The sequence below is a fragment of the Lytechinus pictus genome, chromosome 10, assembly GCF_037042905.1.
Source record: "Lytechinus pictus isolate F3 Inbred chromosome 10, Lp3.0, whole genome shotgun sequence".
In the NCBI taxonomy this organism is placed as follows: Eukaryota; Metazoa; Echinodermata; class Echinoidea; order Temnopleuroida; family Toxopneustidae; genus Lytechinus; species Lytechinus pictus.
In genome coordinates this window covers 15,980,986-16,002,068 of record NC_087254.1, presented here as the reverse complement: position 1 = coordinate 16,002,068, position 21,083 = coordinate 15,980,986, and the positions used below count along the sequence as shown (strand labels likewise).

The 21,083-nt window shown below is 35.9% G+C and overlaps 1 protein-coding gene across 9 annotated transcripts in view; it reads right to left on the bottom strand.

The window, feature by feature from the left end:
• The window catches only part of LOC129270232 (myosin-16-like), a 76,451-nt gene that overhangs the window by 29,276 nt on the left and 26,092 nt on the right, over positions 1–21,083 (bottom strand). For 3 of the 9 annotated variants that reach the window (XM_064105416.1, XM_064105408.1, XM_064105409.1), the window contains exons 7-22: positions 20,542–20,634; positions 19,445–19,508; positions 18,625–18,723; positions 17,793–17,896; positions 16,781–16,919; positions 15,612–15,730; positions 14,956–15,105; positions 13,492–13,662; positions 12,605–12,790; positions 12,114–12,240; positions 10,857–10,874; positions 7,139–7,191; positions 3,655–3,860; positions 3,031–3,151; positions 1,977–2,195; positions 1,005–1,178 (exon numbers count right to left, since the gene is read on the bottom strand). In XM_064105416.1, coding sequence (XP_063961486.1) covers positions 1,005–1,178; positions 1,977–2,195; positions 3,031–3,151; positions 3,655–3,860; positions 7,139–7,191; positions 10,857–10,874; positions 12,114–12,240; positions 12,605–12,790; positions 13,492–13,662; positions 14,956–15,105; positions 15,612–15,730; positions 16,781–16,919; positions 17,793–17,896; positions 18,625–18,723; positions 19,445–19,508; positions 20,542–20,634 — 2,043 coding nt within the window. Of the gene's footprint in view, positions 1–1,004; positions 1,179–1,976; positions 2,196–3,030; positions 3,152–3,654; positions 3,861–6,568; positions 6,616–7,138; positions 7,192–10,856; positions 10,875–12,113; positions 12,241–12,604; positions 12,791–13,491; positions 13,663–14,955; positions 15,106–15,611; positions 15,731–16,780; positions 16,920–17,792; positions 17,897–18,624; positions 18,724–19,444; positions 19,509–20,541; positions 20,635–21,083 lie in introns of all 9 variants that reach the window. The other 6 variants (XM_064105417.1, XM_064105414.1, XM_064105412.1 and 3 more) reach the window with 3 other exon arrangements.

Sequence of the window (21,083 nt, the reverse complement as noted above, 5' to 3'; positions counted from 1 at the left end):
TTTTAATGCTATTATCATCATTATTACTTCAACAACAATGATTAATAACTACTACTACTACTACTACTACCACCACCACCACGACAACAACAACTACTACTACTACTTCTACTTCGTAGTGACATAGGCAAAAAGGGTCAGGGGTTGAAAACGTTTTTTTTTTTTATATACTTTACATGCATCTCTAGAATTTCAAAACAACTTTACTTGCTACAAAAGATGACAAAAACACAAAGGGTAGAAAAGAGAAATAACGATTTTGTCACATTAATAAGGCATGAACCAACTTAGAAAACTGAAATATTTTATGCTAAAGGAACACTTTGTAGATAACTACACTTAAGCATAAATGCAAGTGGTGATAACGATCTTAAAACGAGCTCGAACAGAATCCAATAAATTGACCAAATAAGTGTATTCATGAATTAATTCATTCATTCCGCGGGAGTCGGATTCAAGACATTCCTATTTTCCCCTCGACGATTAAAACCTTTTCACAAATTTACGAGATTTTTAAATTCAAAGGCACACTTATGCATCATTGCCATGAAAACATAAAGGACACGGTGAATACCAAGAAGCCCCAGACCATTGTTTGTGAAATTAAGTAAAATCATCCGTCGACACTCTCATGTTGGCCTACAATCGTATTTACTCTTAAAGTTTGCATTAAATCATGAATGAAATCAATCGCAAGCATGAATAAACTTCCTCAGATGACACTGACCTATAATTTGCAATTGAAATCTACAAATGATCACTCACATGGTTCTAGCAGCTCACTCTCTAGCCTTTTCCCCAAGAACAATGCCACTAACCCATGGCCGTAAGTATATTTTTTTCAAAGGGGTGGGGTGGTCATAGGGGCACTTCTGCATTCTCGAGAGTGCAGTTGAAGGATTTCGTGCACACTTTGGGTGAATTTTGTGTAAGTTTTCAAAATTTCTTGGTACTGCCATGTACCAATTTGATTGGTTGTACAGTTAGAGATAACAGCTACTTACGGAGTTGAGCTGAGCCATAAGATCGGCCTTCTCCTTAAGCAGATCGGCGTTCTTCTCTTCCATGGCCTTCCTCTCGTCTTTCTCCTTCAAGAGAAGTTCCTTGGCTTTCTTGATCAGGTCATCCTTGGCCTTCATCTCATCCTCGGCACGGGCAACGTTCAGCAAAGGCTTCACCTGTAGCAAGACAAACAGGGGAAAACGAATGATGGCCCCACTGGATTAGAGTTGGAAAAAAAGGTGAAGCGAATGATGTTGCAGAACCTTTGCCAAAGGCCCATCACCTTTCCAAATATGGTCAACTTTAATTTTTTTCCACCTGGTAGTCTCACATAGGGCAGTCCGACTGAAACTGGGAGGGAGATATCGAAAGTCCTCAGTATCGGAGTTACCGAGATAATTAGTTAAAATGATTATCAACGAAATTAGCTAAGGTTAGCTTTGAAAACAAATTTGAGGATCACTAGGTTTTCTAACAGAGAATGCTGAGAGGATACCATTCCTCGTAATTTTATGCGCCCTAATTGACGAATCAACGTTGAAGCAGTTTATTTCATGCGGCATTGCATTCGTAGCAGGAGCACAGGTTTTTTTTTTATCCAAAGGCCCCTTCCCCTCTCCCCCGGAGCATGGATTTAAGGAATGTACGGCTACAAGCATTACCCTTTTCGGCAGAACATGGTACTGAAAAGTTTGATGAATGTTCCTTTCATAGATTTCAGACAATATTGTTGTATCGTAATATGAAACCGGATATGGCGAGCTGGGATATTGAACTTATCCATGGAAATCACCTACATGTATATGTCTATCATCATTCTTTGTCGAAAAAGATGATGCCCGCTTTTTAGTGTTCGTCATATCCATTAAAACACTTCAGACTTGTACATTCTATAGAAATTGTTGTTGACTTTGATTGGATCAATAATACGTCTTTGTAAGACGAAGGCCCGATGTTTGAGTAGCACATCTTACCTTTGTGTAGAGTCTCCACCAGCCCCAGTTCCTGAGGATCAGGTACTTGCGAAGGTTACGCTGGATGACACCCAGACCAAGCTTTTGGTCAAGCATCTTCTTGAACTCGATACGTGCAAGGTAACCACGGATCTGAGCCTGGATCATGGAGATGATCTCAGCGAGACGGTCATCACGCCATTCTTCAAGCTTACCCAGGACACCAGCGCGGAAGAACACCTGAAAATGGGAGGTAATAGGAAAATAAGGTCAGAATTTACAAAGGAGGCCTTTACCATGTTTACTGTTAAGAAAACCAAATTAAGCCTCAATCGAATGAATATCTCTGGGAAATGTTTCGTGAAAGGACTCGCGGGACATTTTATCCGACAAGTCATGTTTAATCCGACTGTTTCCATAGTAACAGTGCTTCTCAGCCAATCAAAATCGAGGAAAGTTGTCAGATTAGCAACTTGACAACTTGTCGGGAATGATCGCAGATCACATTTTTTACAATCGATTGCATTGACTATAATGTACACTCAATCGTAAAAATCCAGCGAACGATTAATCGCTAATCTTTTTGTTACTGTTACGGGACCCATAAGTATTTTTTGTCGAAGTTTTATATCGGTGGAGACATTTGAGCTGATATATCCTGCTGTGATGACGACTTCCGGTCTTGGAGGTATTTAAAATTGTAGAGCATGCAGGGAAAGTATCATATGATTTTGAACCTCTCCATGTTCAATCTCTTTCACCATTCCGTATCCATACGACGATACAGTTTTCCATTAACACATACGATATAGTGTTAGAAGGTTCGGAGATTAACATGAGTGTCAAAATAATTTTTTTATTCATATTTTCGACTACATTACCGACATTTAGAACATTGTTCAAGGATACCTCGAAAAAGTTTCCATAGTATTTACGAATCATAATGTTCAACCAGTGGTCAAGTTCGTTTATCGAGCTTATTTAAACCATTGACTACTGAAACAAGGCTGTTCCTTTAAAAAGTCTACGGCAATCACATAATTCAGCGGCTAATGTGTTAAAGATAATTTAATACCTTGGTGTGGCCCATACGGAATTCGTTCTCTTCAAGAGGCAGAGCTTTGAGCACGAGATCAGCAGCCTTACGGCTGTCCATGAATCCCTGTGGGACAGCACTTGGAGCCAGGATAGTGTATCTGAACAATCAAGAGAAAGAGGAATCTTTGTCATAATAAGCAGCAAAATTTGTCATAAATGGAAAATCGACAGAGTTAAATCCAACCTTTCCTTTAAATGATGATGTGTTTATCAAAATGGATCACATCACGGCATTCAATGTAAGATACATGGGGTTGTGTCATGAAGCTGTTTGTCATAGGTCGTTAGCTTCGATTATTGTTAATCAAAGAAGGAAATTATCACTTTTGTACCAATACTTGTATACTTTAGGATGTGATTTTGCAGCTTGGGTTTAGGTGATATTTTAGGACTTCGTTTCATAAAAAATTGGTCATTCAGATTTTAATGGTGCATGTCTGTAATTTCCGTCAATTATAGAGAGTGTACTTATGGTATAATTTTCCATTTTGAACTGGTTATACCTAGCTGGAAGTGTTAAGAACTGGTTATGCCTAGCTTGAAGCGGTTTAAAATGGTTATACATAGCTGGAAGCGGTAAGAACAAGATCGCACGACCTACCTCTGTTTGAATTCACCGAAGGGCAGTCTGTTGGGGAATCCTTTACGGCAAATACGGATACCTTCCAACACACCGTTACAGGCGAGCTGATGGAGTACAAGAAAGGCGTCGATGACACCAGGGGCCTTCTTTTCGTTGGGGATGATGCAACGGACAAAGTGAGGCTGTGTGTTGTAGAGGGTAGTCAGCAGACGGGTCAACTGCTCCTGTTGGCGGAAAAGGGATGAAGGCGGGAAGACAGAAATTGGTGAAATATGGGTCATCTTTTCGAAGGCGATAGTCTGTTTGCTATCACCCTTATGTCTTTCTAACAGAGAGCCACTCACTGGAATATTTATAACCCACTTTTAGAGTTTTTTTTTACCACATGGAATATGCCAATTTAGAAAATATTTGGTTTTGGTACAAATTCCTTTCATATTAAATCTTTATTAGATTTTGAATGAAATCTTGAAATAAGTAATCTTTAGAATCAATACCGATTTAATACAGTGATTTGCACTTGTAGAGTTTTTGTTGACTGATTTTCTTGCAGAAATATACCCCCGTGGAAACCTCTTTTCGTCTAAAAAGAAATCATGATATAATAAATATTTTGTCAGATTTCAGATATTGCTTAGAATACCTAGTCCAAATGCTCAAAAGTAAAATCAAAGAATTCCTTATATTTTTAGTATATCAGTAATTTTATACGATCTAATAATTATATTGATTTATCGTTTGAAAGCAAAATCTGTGATAATATATTCACACAAAACGGCAACGTAATATTTTGATAATGTTACGTAATATGAAAAATAACTACTGTGCTCTACATACTCCACATACTGCAAAGTGTATGTATTGTAAACTTTCCAGCCCGTTAATGCTACGTTCATTTTGGCGATCGTGACTTACAAATTTCATATTGGTAGGCCGAGAGATGAAAGTTTCCCTTTTCTTACTTTCATACAATAAAAAGAATAAATGATAGTTGAGCTTTATCCACTGACAAACAATGTAAAACAAACCAAACTAATGTTATTATTAATGATGTACAAGGATTTTTGGTGCAATTTCGAATAACATTATTGGAATAGAATCAACGAATCAATAAAGCCGTATCAATTAGCGATTTTGTTTTGAGAATCCAGGCAAATACTTTTGGCTAACTGTGTAATAAAAGAAGATTGAGGCTTGGTTGGTAAATGTATTTGTTGGAGAAAGAGGAATTGATTACGTAACGGAACGGGCTGGAAAATAAGGACAAATAATTATTTAATTTCCAACATCATTACAATATTACGGATTCAAAATTTCTACCTCGACTCAACTTATCAGAAAATGGACGTAACGAAATGGTTTCAAGAATTTTTTTAATTGAATTATTGATAATGAGTTAATTTTCTTTGCTTGAGAACATTCGTTGTACTTCTTTCACAGTAATAAATTATCACAAGAAATCAACCAGAAGAGACTTTGTTGTATGAAATCGTTTATTTCTTATTTCTTTTTTTTTTAATTCGACAAAATTCTGTCAATATCGGTTTATTTTGATAATTAATTCGGCAGAAAAAAAAATTCTTTTGGATAATGTTTTATTTTAGACCGGGAACTTTGATAAGTTGAGTCGTGGTATGCTAACATAATAACAAGAGAAAACAAAACATCATGAAAACATTAAATACAAATTAAGTTATAAATGTGAGATTTTGTGTCTGTGTGTTTTGTTTGGGAGGAAAATATATATATTGAAGAAAGTAAGCAAAGATTGCTGGAAGTTTCTGTTATTAATGGTTACTTTAGAATTCATGCATGAAGACAAGATTTCTGTTAATTAATGCTTTTAAATTATGTTCTCTTTAACGAAAACTCCTCGTCATAAGCCGTCTTACTCCAATATACAAAAACGATATTTTTCAATGTAATACATGCCCCTTTTTGCTCCTCATTATGCACAAAATGCAGCAATTCGTTCTCATATTCGTAGGAAAATTAGTCGATTTTTGCAATGGTTTAGTGCGTACCAAATAACTTTAAATTCAGCTCTGTAATGTGATTGCTCAAGCTTTTTAAGGATCTATACTTAGGGAGGAAAGGTCGAATGCAAATATTTTTGTTTTTCCCTTGTAATGCAGTGTTGAAATGATATGTAAGGATGGGGGGTCTGGGGTCTTGCAAATAAGATCAGTGATTTTCTTGTGGAATTAATAGTTGAAGATGTTGTCAAGAAAAAAAAGAAAACCATGCAATTAGTATAAAGAGCAGACCACGTCAGGCTATAAGTCATACGAAGAAGATTATTTAGCTTCTTATCAGTGAAAGGTGCGTGTTTTTTTTCTTTGATTTAAGCCTTACAAAACTAATTTGAATAAAACAATCAGACAATTTCAATTATTTATTTAAAAACTAAAATTACTCATGTCTACATAATCTCAATTATTAAACACAATTCACGTATTTCTATTGAAGATTTCAATGATATATACAATATAAGGTATAATGATATGCATAGGATTTTTCTTAAAGAATAGCAGTTAGGCCGAGATTTCAATTATTTTGTATTGGAAAATAATGCCAATTAAATAGTGAAATTTTAAACCTTTTTTCAAATTTCAAAAGTGGTATGAACTAAGCTGCAGAAAAGTCTGTCAATTTGGATTTATTGACCTAAAATATGTTGACAGTGGACAACATTAGACAGCAAACACACGACCACGTGACCCAATTGATCCCATTTCTAAAAAAAAAAAATCTAAAATGAGAGCTATTAGTGCTCAAAATGGACTAGATAATAAGGTAGACAGCAAAACAGCAACATATACATCCCAGACGGAAAGCCCCCAAGTTAATCCTACATGGATACTGTCTAAATCTAAAGAAATGATTAAGGTTATATAGAATCACGATCAAGACATTAATCACTCATGCCAACCCTGTGCCCGGCGCTAATTGTCTTGATTCTCTTCTCCTTGCCAGAGCCTGTGTGAACCAACATGTACAACAATTGCAGCAAGGAAAAAAATAAAAGAACAAAATGCATTAAGAAACAGATTTTTTTTTAAGTTTGAGAGAGACAAAAAAAGCGTTCAAGACTTAAAAGAAATAAAACGGATTACGACAGAACAGGTATTAAGACAGAGTCACGTGACAGAAGAAGTTGCATGTCATTGGCGGGTCGGGGTGTCGGAAAATAAAACTTTCTTGGGTTGAATGATGCACTGTGAGGAGTGGGATAGATAGACACATTCCACTTTAAAAGCATTAGAGCTGCACAAATGCATTCTGGTATTTGTGCGGTCCCGGGTTCGAGCTTGCTATGAGAAGAAGAAAGTGAAAGTGCGCGTGCTTGAAGATGCAGTGTGGATGCCAGAGGGGATAGAGTGATGTGGGTTTCAAGCAGCACGGTGTGCGCGTGGGTGTGTGTTTGTGTGAAATGTATTTTGTTCAAGTATCTAGTAAATGTGTGTGTGTGAGTGTGTATGCATGGTAATAGTAAGCATACCCTGTGCAGGGCCGATACGGTCTGGAAGGAACCACCCTTCTTGCGTCCACCACCTAGGATATCACAAAAAGAAGACACACAAGCACGTCACAAACGGGTTGGCATACAGAGCTAGTCAAAAATCTATACTAGTTGCTACTCACTTAGGGGATATGCACTCCGGAATACACGAAGAAAGTACGTAAAATACACATTATTTAGACAAGACGTTACCTCAACGACAAACGGGATTGTTGGCGCTCTAGAAAACTGAAGGCTGGTATTAATAAAATCTTACAGTTTACACATAATATCAGAAACATTCAAGATTCTAAGACATAAAAATCACTTAGAAACTTTCTAATTAGGTCTACTGTACGACTGTTACACCGTGTGACATATTTTCCTCATTTATAGTTACTTTCTAAGCCAATTTATTCATTTTAGTTTCATGGTGATGATAAAATTCAAATTTTCCTCATTTTCTTATAAGTCACTGAATGTGTTTATGATGAAATATTTGCATATTACAGAATAGGGAATACAATTTTACAGTAACTTAAAGCCACTGATGTTCATGAATGTAAAACATTTAAACCCCCAACTTATTACTGTATTGGTGGCATTATTTTGAGAAGTTATCAAACGAAGGCTATGATTTTTTTTATTGATAAGTTTATGACACACGGCCACATTTTTCTTTTTAAATATGGGTGAATCTGCCATTGTTTATACCTGGCTATTTACAAAGATTATGTTATACGTGATAGACGGTTACTTTACGACGTGTTTGGCAAACAAACAAGAAACAAAAACTGACATTCTGTTTGAGACATTAAAATCAAAACACATGTGATGGGGAAAATACAAAGCAGTGACGTTAAGACGTGTAGGATTAAATCATAAACATGGTATAACGTATATTGGGAAGCATAGAATCAACAACGATTGACCCCCAAAATATTGTCTTTCCTCCGATAGAAGTGACCATGAATCAAATGAAATAAAAACATTAAAAGTGAATTAACGAGATAATTTCATTAGCTTGTCATATTTTGTCTTATGTAATGACTACGTCATACAAAAACTAAACAATAACAACGATAAAACTGTGAAATGATATAGGATATTACAAAGTAGGGGCAGAAGAGAATTATTCCCATAAAACTTACTTTCAGATTGAAATATTGACTTTTCCTCAGTTTATTCCATTCACCTTATCGAATCATTTATTTATTTCTTAACATTCATTCCTTGATATTACTGGAGGAATGACGATATTTAGGGCCATGCAGATACATTATCAAAATATTCACTTTAAAGAAACAAAATCATTTTGGATTATGATGATGGAAGACAAAAAGAGATTATCGCTTCATAAAAAACACGAACGCCGAAAAGAGAAATCGAATTTCATTTTAAACTACGGCAGTGATAATTCTACCACACAAAGGCAAAACAAACACATTGGTTTTTTTAAGTTTGGGTTCTAATAATAATAATAATAATAATTGGATTTTTTTGTTAATAGTAAGTCTTCCACCACATTAATCCACATTGCTTCATGTGACCATCATTCATCATTCCATGTTCATAATAACAGAGAAGAAATACTTGTTGCCAAAGTGATGATCATATACACTTTAGTTAACACATATAAATTTCAAATTAGTGATATCATGTCAAAGGTATATTGCACTATCGTAAAGCCTGTAGACAAGACTAGGCAGAAATACGCTTCATTTACCCCGGATTTTAATTCCATCAGGTAAGCAAACATCAACAGGTCTTCATAAAAAACACTTTAGATTTGCGACACAACTGTTGCAACGAATTTCATTAACCAAAAATACTGTCACGCGCATGCGAAACATAGGTGTTGGCTGTTCTGCGCAAGAGCAAAATAATTTTACGAAATAAACGCGTCACAGAATTGTGATGCAAATCTGTCCATTATCTTTTAGGGAATGTTCAAAGCCAGTGAACACGTAGTCTCGTCCACAGGCTTTTACGACAAAGCATCACCTTTTAAGGGGTAATTTTAAAGCTTAACAAGATAAGTGAGCTTTAAAACTACTCTTCTTCTGTGATGATATATCAGGTAATATATTGCTTTACCCGCTTGGGTAAAAAGTCATCTCATGGTTTTAAAATTTTGGAAAAGAATATAATAAAATGATATGATAATTTCAGAAATATACATGGATAATGATACAGAAAACCTTGACGTTTGTGAATTTGGGTCGAATGGTAATGTTCAATGTAAACGAGAAATTCGATCCAAGTCTTAAGACAGATAGCTTTAAACTAATGTAATACGGTGATTAATAAAAAAAATCATTATTATTGATTACAAGGTGTTTTTTTTTTTTTTTTTTTTTTTTTTTGGGGGGGGGGGGGGGTGTTTTATGCAAATACGCCTATGCCAGTTTTGTTTCTTCTGCCGAGTTGATTACTTGATTGGACCTTTATTCACAACGCTATAAGGCATTTAAACCATTAAACACTGACTAATGGTTTGTGATCTATGATATGCTATGACTATGAGAAATGTCAACTATCATGACTATATACATTTTTTATCAAGGAGGTGAAGAAAAATTGGAAAGGGCTGTATCCATAAATATCGATGAATCGTAAAGGTAATTGAAAACTGTGATTTTGATCGGGTGTGAATTAGTGCGAGCCCAGTAAACCTCATGATCCGATGTTTTATCGGGAAATATTAATATGTAAACAAAGTGTACGATACACTTCTAAATATAACATTTATAAGGGGCGAATCGTGCGTTTATATACCTAGAAATTTAAGGAATACAAAAAAAATGTGAAAGAGGATAAATAAGTCAATGTAAACTTTAAAACCTGGGGTGTTAACATTGACACCATGTTGTGTCCCTCGAGGACCACACCTTGAGGTATTGAAATATAAACCACAGGTGCTGTAATAACACTGATAGGTGTTTAAACTTACACTGTAAATTTAACACCCGAGTGAAATGACTGGTGTGGTCCTATAATCCGTTAACACCACAGTTTTGCTGTGTATCATTAAGAATGTGACCTCCCTTGATCATAATAGCATAGTGTCCCACAGTGTTTGCCGCAGTGTGTTCACAGTGTGGAACACAATGTGAAATTTCCTTCACAATATTAAACATGTTAATTTTAAGCATTTCACCAGTGTGAATCACATTTTCACACAGTTCACTGTATGAGCATACTGTGGATACTCACACTGTCAAAATGTCCACAGTGAAATCATCTTCACACTGTTAGATTCGAGCATTTTAACAGTATAACACACTGTGATCACACTGTATGGCACTGTGTTCTTTTCAGCAGGGCATATATAAATAATGATTAGGGGATAATGTCAAGGTTTGTCTCTTTAAAACATATATGTCTATTTTACCCTGTGTATGATGACAATAATGAGGCTTATCATTATATAAAAAAAAATATATGCCCACGTGATAAATGAGTGCCAGCTAAGCGTTTCAACTAGGGTTCAAGGTCAATATAACCATATTTCTTGGAATATTTGTATGTTTGATGGGTGAATTAAAGTGTCATAAAAAGTGGCTGATAAGAAGAAGTGATCATGGACAAATAGTTATGTAAACTAAACTGGAAGACGAAGATTGTGTCAGCTATCTACGCTAAAGTACGGGTGAGTAATGTAGGCTATGTTTACAGTATATGACTTTAAATTATTTTCAATAAACATTTAACTCACCTCTTCCCCTACGGCCAGCTATGTCCATGTTAATTTATGGTATCATTATAAAAAGTAAATACATAATATTTCAAATATTTAAGAGTATGGGATAATGTTCATACAAAATATAAATTTCGTGGCTAGCGGCCATGTGGATTATGGCGCATTCAACAATTAAATGCCATGTATAACTGAAAATGCTTGATACGTCAAAACAGACACTTTCGACTAAAATAATATGAAGTAACTATGTTTCATAAGCACGAAACCCATTACCTTGCCAAATTAAGAATACATTTTTTGCAGTGTCTTTATCAATATATCGATAATGAAAGTTTTATTCATTTATATCCAAAATAGGCCTGTCTCTGACATCTCTTTACTATTTATGTAGCTTAAAAAATGGACATACTGAAGCTTTTCGACATGCAGTCATCGGAGTAAAATCGCATGAATGATACCAAGTCTAAATTGTATACCTTGACAGCCAGTCACTGCTCGTCGTTTAGCGTCCATTGTCTCTTTCGGTTGTTTTATATTTGCTTTAGATAGCGCTCTTACGAACATGACTGGTTGCGGTTACACCCACCAACCAACCGTTCTGGTCATTCATGCGAATTTACTCCGATGAGTCCATGTCGAGAAGCTTCGGTATGTCCGTTTTAAGGCTAATTTACGATTTTTATCAAACACTTATTTACTTTTTATTTCAAATCCGGAGCATAATGGCACCCCAGGAAATAATCACTACATCTGCATGAATAGTCTCTCATTTCGGCCGACCACGATTTGTTCATGTATATTCATTTTATGTGTTAAAGAACTTGTCATCATCTTTAATAATGAGTGGAAATGTTGTTTAAAGCATCAAAACTATACAGAGTAGTGAATGTATTTATAAAGACATGATGATTGTTTTATAATTATTAATATTATTCCTGTTATTATTACTATTATTATTATCATCATTATCAATAAATGAGTTTTATTATCATTATTGATACTACTATAATGATTATTCAAACTAACTGGGCCTATCTTTATCATTACCATCCTTATTGTCGCCATCAGTAATAAACATTTTCACCACTTTTAATCTTAGCATGATCACCAACATCATCATCATTGCTCATTTATGATAAATTTTCACAAAAAGCGGGATGTCTTACACGGAGTTGAACATTTGTAAATCCATAGAGTTAATCTATTTTGCTGCACAAGCGTAAAGAGGCATAAACGCTGTGGCAGGCAATGCATGCATGAATCAACACTCACCTGGCTGTCCGGTCTCTGCGAAGAGGGACATGAGGAGTTCATCTGTGGATTTACGGAAGAGTTCGACCACGGCCTCGTTTAGAGGATCCTTGTTCTTGTCCAGCCAACTCTCAACGTTGTAGTCGACCTACAGTTTCAATGGTAACGCATATCATTTTTATTTAAATAATGCTGATACCAACTTGCTTGAGTCTGTCTCTATTTCTTCACTACGTAAGTATTCAGTTTGCACTTGTTCATTGGTAAAATAAAGACTCCAGCCAAGCAGGAAAGCATTCTTTTGGATTCATGATTCATCTACAAAAGATGGGCTTTTTAAAACACGACAGAATCAAATAGAATGGTGTAGATTCAAATAAAAAGTTATAATAGTAGTAACTTTGTCATCCAATGGTAACTTCCATATTAAAAATGCTCAACAGTCAATAAAAATGAACCCGACTTCGGAATACGGGCCCTTGAGAAGTGAGGTAGAATACGTGGTGACTTACGGTTCCAGCGTAGTGGTGGATCTCAAAGTGGACTGGGTGCTTCTTCTCCTTCTTCTGTCCTCCCACTCCTGGCTTGGTGAGGATCTTCTTGCCTTGATGCTGCTTCAACAGTTTGTCCAGGAAGGTGAAATCAGTAGCCTTGGGGAACATACATTCTTCCTCTAGCATGGCGAATACACCCATAGGCTAAATAGAGGTGGAGGATTAATATTTGGACATTCTGATTATGTTTGACATAGTCTGCACATGCCGATTCAACCCAGGAAAGACAAGTAATAGAAATATCATAATTACGGGAAGTACAATGAGATAAATTCTCGTTGCGACTTTTGTTGAGTTTGTCTGTTCTTATTTTTTTGGTAAAATTTATCAATGTACCTCCTTTTTCGTATTCGTTTGTTGCAGCGGACTATATCTATCAAATCCAAAACACAATTTTGGCTATCATCTCTTTAACAAATACTGCTGTATTATCCATGTTTTACGATATCAGTCATTGTATCTTAGCAATCTTCGCAGAAGTGTTCGAAATAATTCTCCCCGAGTTTACTCCATATTCATTAAGCCACTCGGCCACAAACTGGATAGCAATATAATGTGAATTCGTGAGTATATTTGGAATAAACTTTTCCATGTTCACCCTATAAGGAGAGTAGAGGAACTAAGATGAACAGAGTAATTGGCCTTCTAGCACAATTTTTAAAAATACATTTATTGTAAATCACGAAAGAATATGAAGACAGCGGAAAAGGGAACCTGACGCAGAGATCCTTGGAGGAAAGTAATCATTTCCATCTAAGATGGCTTGGAAGTCATTGAACACAAAAATCCTCCCGCAAATATATAGGACCCCACCCCTACCCATCGTAGCCCGGGGGGTGACTTACTCCTTCAATGAGGGTGATACATTCTTGGAGATCAAGACCGAAATCGATGAAAGTCCAGTTGATGCCCTCCCTCTTGTACTCTTCCTGCTCCAGGATGAACATGTGATGGTTGAAGAATTGCTGGAGCTTCTCGTTTGTCAGGTTGATACAGATTTGCTCGAAGCTGTTGAACTGTATATGAGTACAGATAGATAGAAATGAGTTTCCAATCTTGTTATTGATAGCAAAATACGAGGAATGGCAAAATTTGGCCAATCAATCATATGGAGTATTCTTTTTTTTTAGTTTTTAAAGGATAGGAGCTTTAAATTTGAAATCAGTAGGTTATTTTGAAATAAGGTTGGACAACCCTCCGTGAAGTAGATTGAATGGATACGAACAAGCATGTTATATTGTCATGAATGTTAAGGTAAAAATAACATTGCGTTGATGATATGCATGTCACCGCTGTCTTAATTAATGCCGTGTTGAACACGGGCCTGTTCGTTAACAGTAGAAATATTACAGCTTATAGCTAGGCAACCATTACTTGAGAGAATTTATGCGATACACGGCAAATATTCCGATGAAAACCATCCTTTGGTCCGATGGCCCTCGAAAAACTACCTCTTTAGATAATCTAATATGACACCCCCCCCCCGGAAAAAAATCTTCTTTGGTACAGAAGCAATAAGAAAATCCAAAAAATCCAACTCGAAAATTGAAAGCTTCAGGGCTATTCAAAGCTTAAAGGGGAATCCAACCCAAATAAAAAATTGTTTTTATAAGGAAAAGAAAAATCAGACAAGTTGATAGGTGAAAGTTTGAACAATATTGGACAAACAACAAGAAAGTTATGAATTTTTAAAAGTTGTAAATATTGGTAATCACTATACCCATGGATACTTCAAATTGGCTGCATATGGGATGTCATAGTGATGTAAGGCAAGGACTACTCTTCCATGTACTCCAATACATATTATGGCTAAAATGTCATTTTTCCCCATAGTTTTATTTTAAATTATATTTTTCTTTCATGAGGACATAAAACAATATACATGTACTACCTGGGTTATATTTAGATTACTGCCCCAGGGGAATGGGTACTTAGGAGAAAACCACAAATCCCTGATAATAAAGTACATGGCCTATGGGAAAGTTGTCCTTGTCCCTTGTCATAATTTACTTACCCAGTTGCCAATTTGAAATCTACATAGTATTAGTGATCTCAATTTTAAAGCAGCTATAACTTTCTTATTGCTTGCCCCATTTCTTTCAAAATTTCACCATTCTGTTTAATTTTTTTTCTTCTTCCCAACACAACATTTTATGGCCAAGGCTGGATTCCCCTTTAAGTAACCCAGCACTCTTATGCTCTACATTAAATCACCACTCGCCCAACCTTTATAGATCCTAGCAGATGCCTTTCTGAAAGGGTATTGAGTATCTGCCTACATATCGTCTACGTAACTAAAAGTAACTCACGTCGAAGATCTCGAAGCCAGCGATGTCGAGTACACCGATGAAGAAGGCCTTGGTAGCCTTGGTGGCAAGGGTCTTATTGACACGGTTCACCAGCCAAGTGAAGAGACGGTTGTAGATAGCCTTGGCCAAGGCACCCACAGAGTAGACGACCTGCACGTGAAGACACAGACCTCAAGATTATCAACTGATCTACCATGTCTACAGAGCAGGTGTGTAGCCGAGGTCGGTCGCATAGACTTTGTACATGCGAATCGGCCCGAGGCCAAGCCCAGGGCCGGCGAATTGTGGCCTCGAGGCCGACCAAGACTACATCCCTGCTACAGAGTTGATGTGTTCTGCCTATGATTGAACTGCCTTACCAGATATCTTGGACAGGAATGGATTTAATTTCATATTTCCTTCTCATTATCCTTATACGATCAAAAATTTCGGTATGTTTTTTTTTCAGTTTCCAAAATAAAGATTGAAAACTCATGCTACCGTTCACGGTCTTTTATAACAACAAGGTCATACAAGTTATAACACAAACTTTAGAGTACATATTTTATATTTGTATATTTTCTAAATATATTTTTGTATATCTATATGATGGTAAACTCAATTTCAAGCGAAAGGTAAACGGTTTTAACTTGGAGGTAAGTCAAGAGGTTACCTACCTGGGCCTTGGTACGACCCTGTGACACGTATTCGTTACCGACCTTGATACGGGGCTTCAACAAGTTCTTTACCAACTCCTGGTTGTTGACGCCGAACAGGAAGGCGACCTTGTCAAGGACTAGAGAAGGAGAAAGGAGATGGAAACAAAGCGGTGAGGGTCGAAAATCTTCTGAGGATCAGAGAGTTTAGTCTGTTCAATATCGGACAAATAAGCACACACGATATAGGCCCATCTCAACTTTCCTTTATGATAACCTCATGACTCTGGTAAGTGGGGATGCTGAAGCATCCCCAAGATTTGCCAGGTTGTGCTGCATGTGTTATACACCATAGGTAGCACCCCTGGAAATCAGGTAGGTATGCTAAAAAGTAGTATATTAACCAACATTCCCCTCATTAATTGTAATGAAAACCTTCGTTTTATCTCCTTGTCAATTTTTTTCTTCCAAATCAGCAACCCTATTAATGACTCGTTCCTAGGGCCTTGCTAACCTTCGACGAATTGTCAATAAGAAGCACTTAGAAAAGTAGATATCGTTACACAGCTAACACCTGGTGACTCCGGGCTTCGAGTTCGATGTTTCATTTTTGTTCGATACATAAAAAGTCAAGGTTAACAGTGGCGGCGTCAGGAAATATTGAGAAGGAAATTGCCCATTTTCTAGAATTGGAAATATCTTGAGACCAATTGTTTATTTGCACTATCAAACCGATGTTTTTCCCCTATTTTCCATTACGAGAAAACCTAACACTTTCAAATGAAAAATGTTGCTTAATCTATTCACATATATCATGTAGTAATTCTATGAAAGAAATAGAATGAACGACTAGAATATTACGTAAGTGACCGAGTTTGGAAATTGTCCGCGGCATTGTTCGCTTTGGGTACAGGAAGTAATATTTTTGGTCCTCTGTCCCGGTCCTCTGTCAAATATCAATGATTGTGAACACTTAGCGGATGATATAAAAAGAATGTCTTAAAAGGAATATTATGAATAATCATCAAATCACGAAGGCTTATGCCAGTGAATTTGAAATGCACCTTGATTTATCTCAAATGACATCTTACTGCTAATGTGCAGTTACAACTGTGCAAATGCTTACTGAAAGGTATCATAATAATGCGCGAATGAGAGGAAGATTTACAGAACTGCGCATGTCTACTTACTTGTTGTCTCTTCAATTTCAGCCTGCTCTTCACGTGGTCTCTGTTTCCATTCCACGTTTCCGAAGTGCATGATACTAGCGCACATTTTGTACATGGACATCTTCTCGTCGAAGGAAAAGCCCAGGACCTCCAAGGCGTCCTAAGTCGAAAAGGGATAGGGACACATAATTTTGAGCTCTACCTCCAAAGATTACGTATCTATTTTAGAACTTTATATCATCAGGAAAAGGGATACAGAATTTCAAACTGCCTGCATAGATTGCGTATGTATTCGAATACTTTATGATTGATTATGAAATGTTCTTTAATGATATATGAATGAATAAATAAATAAATGAAATTTAATCACAATTTTAAAAAGTCTGTCATTTTGAACATGTCAAAATGTTAAAGGGCTATCATCACAGCCATCAGTGAGGGATGTTTTATTGATGATTCTTTTATTTTTTTTTCTCTCTCCCTCTTCGCGGGAGGAGAACATGGCGGATGCATCTAGGGTAGTGATATTCGCAATGCTCAATGTAAGAGTCTCGAGCATTTGTTATATCACTTCTTAAGGGATAATTAATCACAAACCGATCGTCAATCAACATCAGTGTGCACGATATCATTATCTGTCTATACTTGCATATATCCTGTATTTATTAAAATTAATCTTGCAAATACAAGTTCCCTACGTGTCGTGTGGTATTCTAATAATTCAAAGGATGTCCCTACTGGAAAAAACACAGTGTCCCACAGTGTGTGCCACAGTGTGGAAAACAAAGTGAAATCACCTTCACACTGTTAAATTTGAGCATTTCAACATGAATGTGAATCACATATTCACATCGTCGACCATGACTGTGAGCACACTGTTAAATTTGAAAATTATTACAGTGTGAATAATATTTTCACATAGTCCACACTGCGAACACACTGTGATCACACTGTGTGACACTATGTTTTTTCAGCAGGGATGAAATGACAAGATTAAGGAAAAGATAGATAAAAGAAAAGCAGTGAATCTTACATCAGTCAGTTTGAATTCCTCAGAGTCATTGACGCCGTCAATTTCAACCTCTCCTTGGTTGCTGAAATTGTAGCTCTTGCAACCCTTTTCGAGAAGTAGGGTGTCTGGCACAAGATAGATATGAATAAAATGTTCATTATTGGAGACATAAGGTAAAGTTTGTTTATCGGTTTTTTCAGCCAAAGAGTGTATAGTCTGTGAACATCACTTGGTTCAGTAACAGACTTATAGTGACGGGCTGTCAATGGAAACTTTCGAACATAATAACCTCCTAGATTAGGCGGAAATAATGGTGTAGTAGTCACACTCATCATATAGATTAGTGAGTAATCATGACGAATGCTGCCAAATAATCATGTAGGCAAATAAATCCTGATCAACTTAACTTCATGATATCATCATGGTCCTGTGAAGCGGGGCACCCCCGTGTATTATTCTCCGGAATTTTGGTAGGTGTTTAAAGATGGAGAAATGTATCCAAAATGACCTATATTTTGTAGTGAAATCCTGGGGTTTTTTTTCGCTTGACAAATTTACATCAGCACTCCCAGTACAAAAATCGTTCCCAGGACCCTGGATATTATAAAATGTATCAAAACACTCTTTTTTCTAAAAATGAATTAGTGGATTAGTCACCTGACTTTAAAACAGAGGTTCATGGGTTCAAATGCGAGCCATGGCGTAGCTTTCTTAAGCAATACATTTATCACAACTTCACCACGACTTTTGACCAGAGTTTGAATTTTACCCGACTTCAAAATACGGGCCTATATGTCTACAAATTGCCATCCACAAAATAATAGTTGAGCCGTATAAAGCAGGGCAAGCTTACCGAGCACGTCTTGCCTGTAACCAGATGCGATCTGGTAGAAGATGTGATATGATCTCTCAACACCGTTTTGTCTGATTACACGAGACTTCTCCAGAAGATCTGCAAGACAAATTCAAAATATTTATATACATTTTTTTAAATCCATGTTGGGAGACTTTTCATTACTCAATCAACTGCTATTACTTTTCGGGGGAGGGGCAAGAAACAACGAAAAGGGGATATTCTACTACTCCTATATATATATATATATATATATATATATATATATATATATATATATATATATATATATTATATATATATATATATATAACAAAATACAAGGTGAATAAAACAACCGTAGAGAGAAAAGTTGATCAAAGTTGATTTTTTTTCTCTCTACGGTTGTTTTATTCACCTTGTATTTTGCTTTATACTACCACAACCGACACAGGCCCTTCATTTTTATATATAAATATATATATATATATATATATATATATACAATAGAAATAGTCTGCTTCGGCAAAAGGAATAAAATAATCACAAAATTTTTTAGAAAATGCCGTAAAAATAAAATCGTAGATTTTTGTAAAAGGAGCATAGCTCTAAAAAATGAAAGGTAAAGTCACACATGAATACTTGATGCTAGCTTAATCGACCTTCTGGAAATTATAAAGTATGCACAAGTGTATCTTTAAATACATATTATTACATGTTCAAGTATCTAGTGCAAGAAACAGATGTAGGACTATTAACCAATACAATAGGTTCAAAGCATGACCAGTTTTAGATTAATGCTCTATTTTTCAAATATTTTTTAGAATGAATGTCAACTTACAGGTCTCAATATCGGCTCCAGCCAGTTTGCCGCTTGTGCCGAAATGGATGCGGATGAATTTACCCTGGAGGGAGAAAACAAACCACAATAAAAATCATTTTACATGTAAACGATAAGAATGAATGGATCTTTGAACGATGGACCGTCTAAAAATAAGCTTATCAATTTGGAAATGTTTGATATCATGCTATCATTCATTTTTATCCAACTTCACTGAGGAACAAAACCTCTGAATACAATGCTATTGAAAGGAAAATGAGGTACATTAAGCCCTAAAATAAACGACCAATCATATAACGGAATGTACAATCGAGTTATCAACTAATGATTGAATAACTTACAAGAAACCTTTGCATTGCTTTCATAACTTTTCCCTTTTTTGCTAAAAGATCGGCAAATTTTACCATGAGAAATCACACATCCGCTGATGTCAACGTGTTGTACATCAATCAATCAAAAACCATTTAAAAGAAAATTCTATTAAGAATATATTATCATTTTAACCATTACTGTAATCGGGGACATTCCATCTAAGAAAAAAATGTCATTAAGACGTGTACTGCCAGACTCTCACAACCATGCAAATAATCCTATTAAGTGGCCGATTAAACAAACTGATCAAGTTCCAGTTGTGATAATAATGATGGTAATGATGATAATAATAATAATAATAATAATAATAATAATAATGTTAATAATAATGGTAATCGTAATAATAAAAACAATACACTCTAAAAAAAAGTTTTAGCCAATATTGGGTAAAGTGGGAACATTCATGTTGGTTGGGTAAAAATATATTTATTGGGTAAAAAATATTTTGTAAATGTCACCGGATGTTGCGTTGAAATAGCCCAATATGGGGTCAAAAATACCCAGCAAACATGCATGTTCCCTTTCTACCCAATATTTGGTAAAAATTTAAGGTGTTTTTAGAGTGTAATAATAATAATAATGATGATGATGATGATAATAATGTTGTTGTATTAATAACTATGGCAACAGTAATAATGTTACTAATATTAATAACATTGATAAGTCGCATTTGATTGTTTGATTTGAGGTTGACTGTAAATCGCTGTGTATCAATTGATACTTACGAAACGAGAAGAGTTGTCGTTTCTGATGGTCTTGGCGTTACCAAAGGCTTCAAGAGGGGGGTTGGTCTGGATGACCTGGTCCTCGAGATTACCCTACACATGATTGGTTGGAAGGAATTGTTGTCATGGTGACCGATGCAACAGCATGCATACACATGCCTCATTCGTATCAACATAATCATAGCATAGAGAATTAAATATTCTTCCATATATCATGCGCAATGAATATGCACCATTGATTTTTTTTCCCATGCAGTCATCATCAAGCAATGTAACAGATCACAGAATATGGAAATACCCTTTGACACTTTGGGATATAACAGTCATGACTTACTTTGGAGGAGTGAGTCAATAATTTCTCAAAATGAATCACAAGGGTAATAAACAACTCCTTTGTCATATCCCTAAAGAAAAAAAGGGTATCCCCTAAGTCATATTCTTTGCAAATTCAGCTTTTCTCCAAAATGATACAAATATAAACTTCGAATTTGTGGCATATGTAGGTGTTACCATACGACAAAGCTGGTTAATGGCGCCCTTTC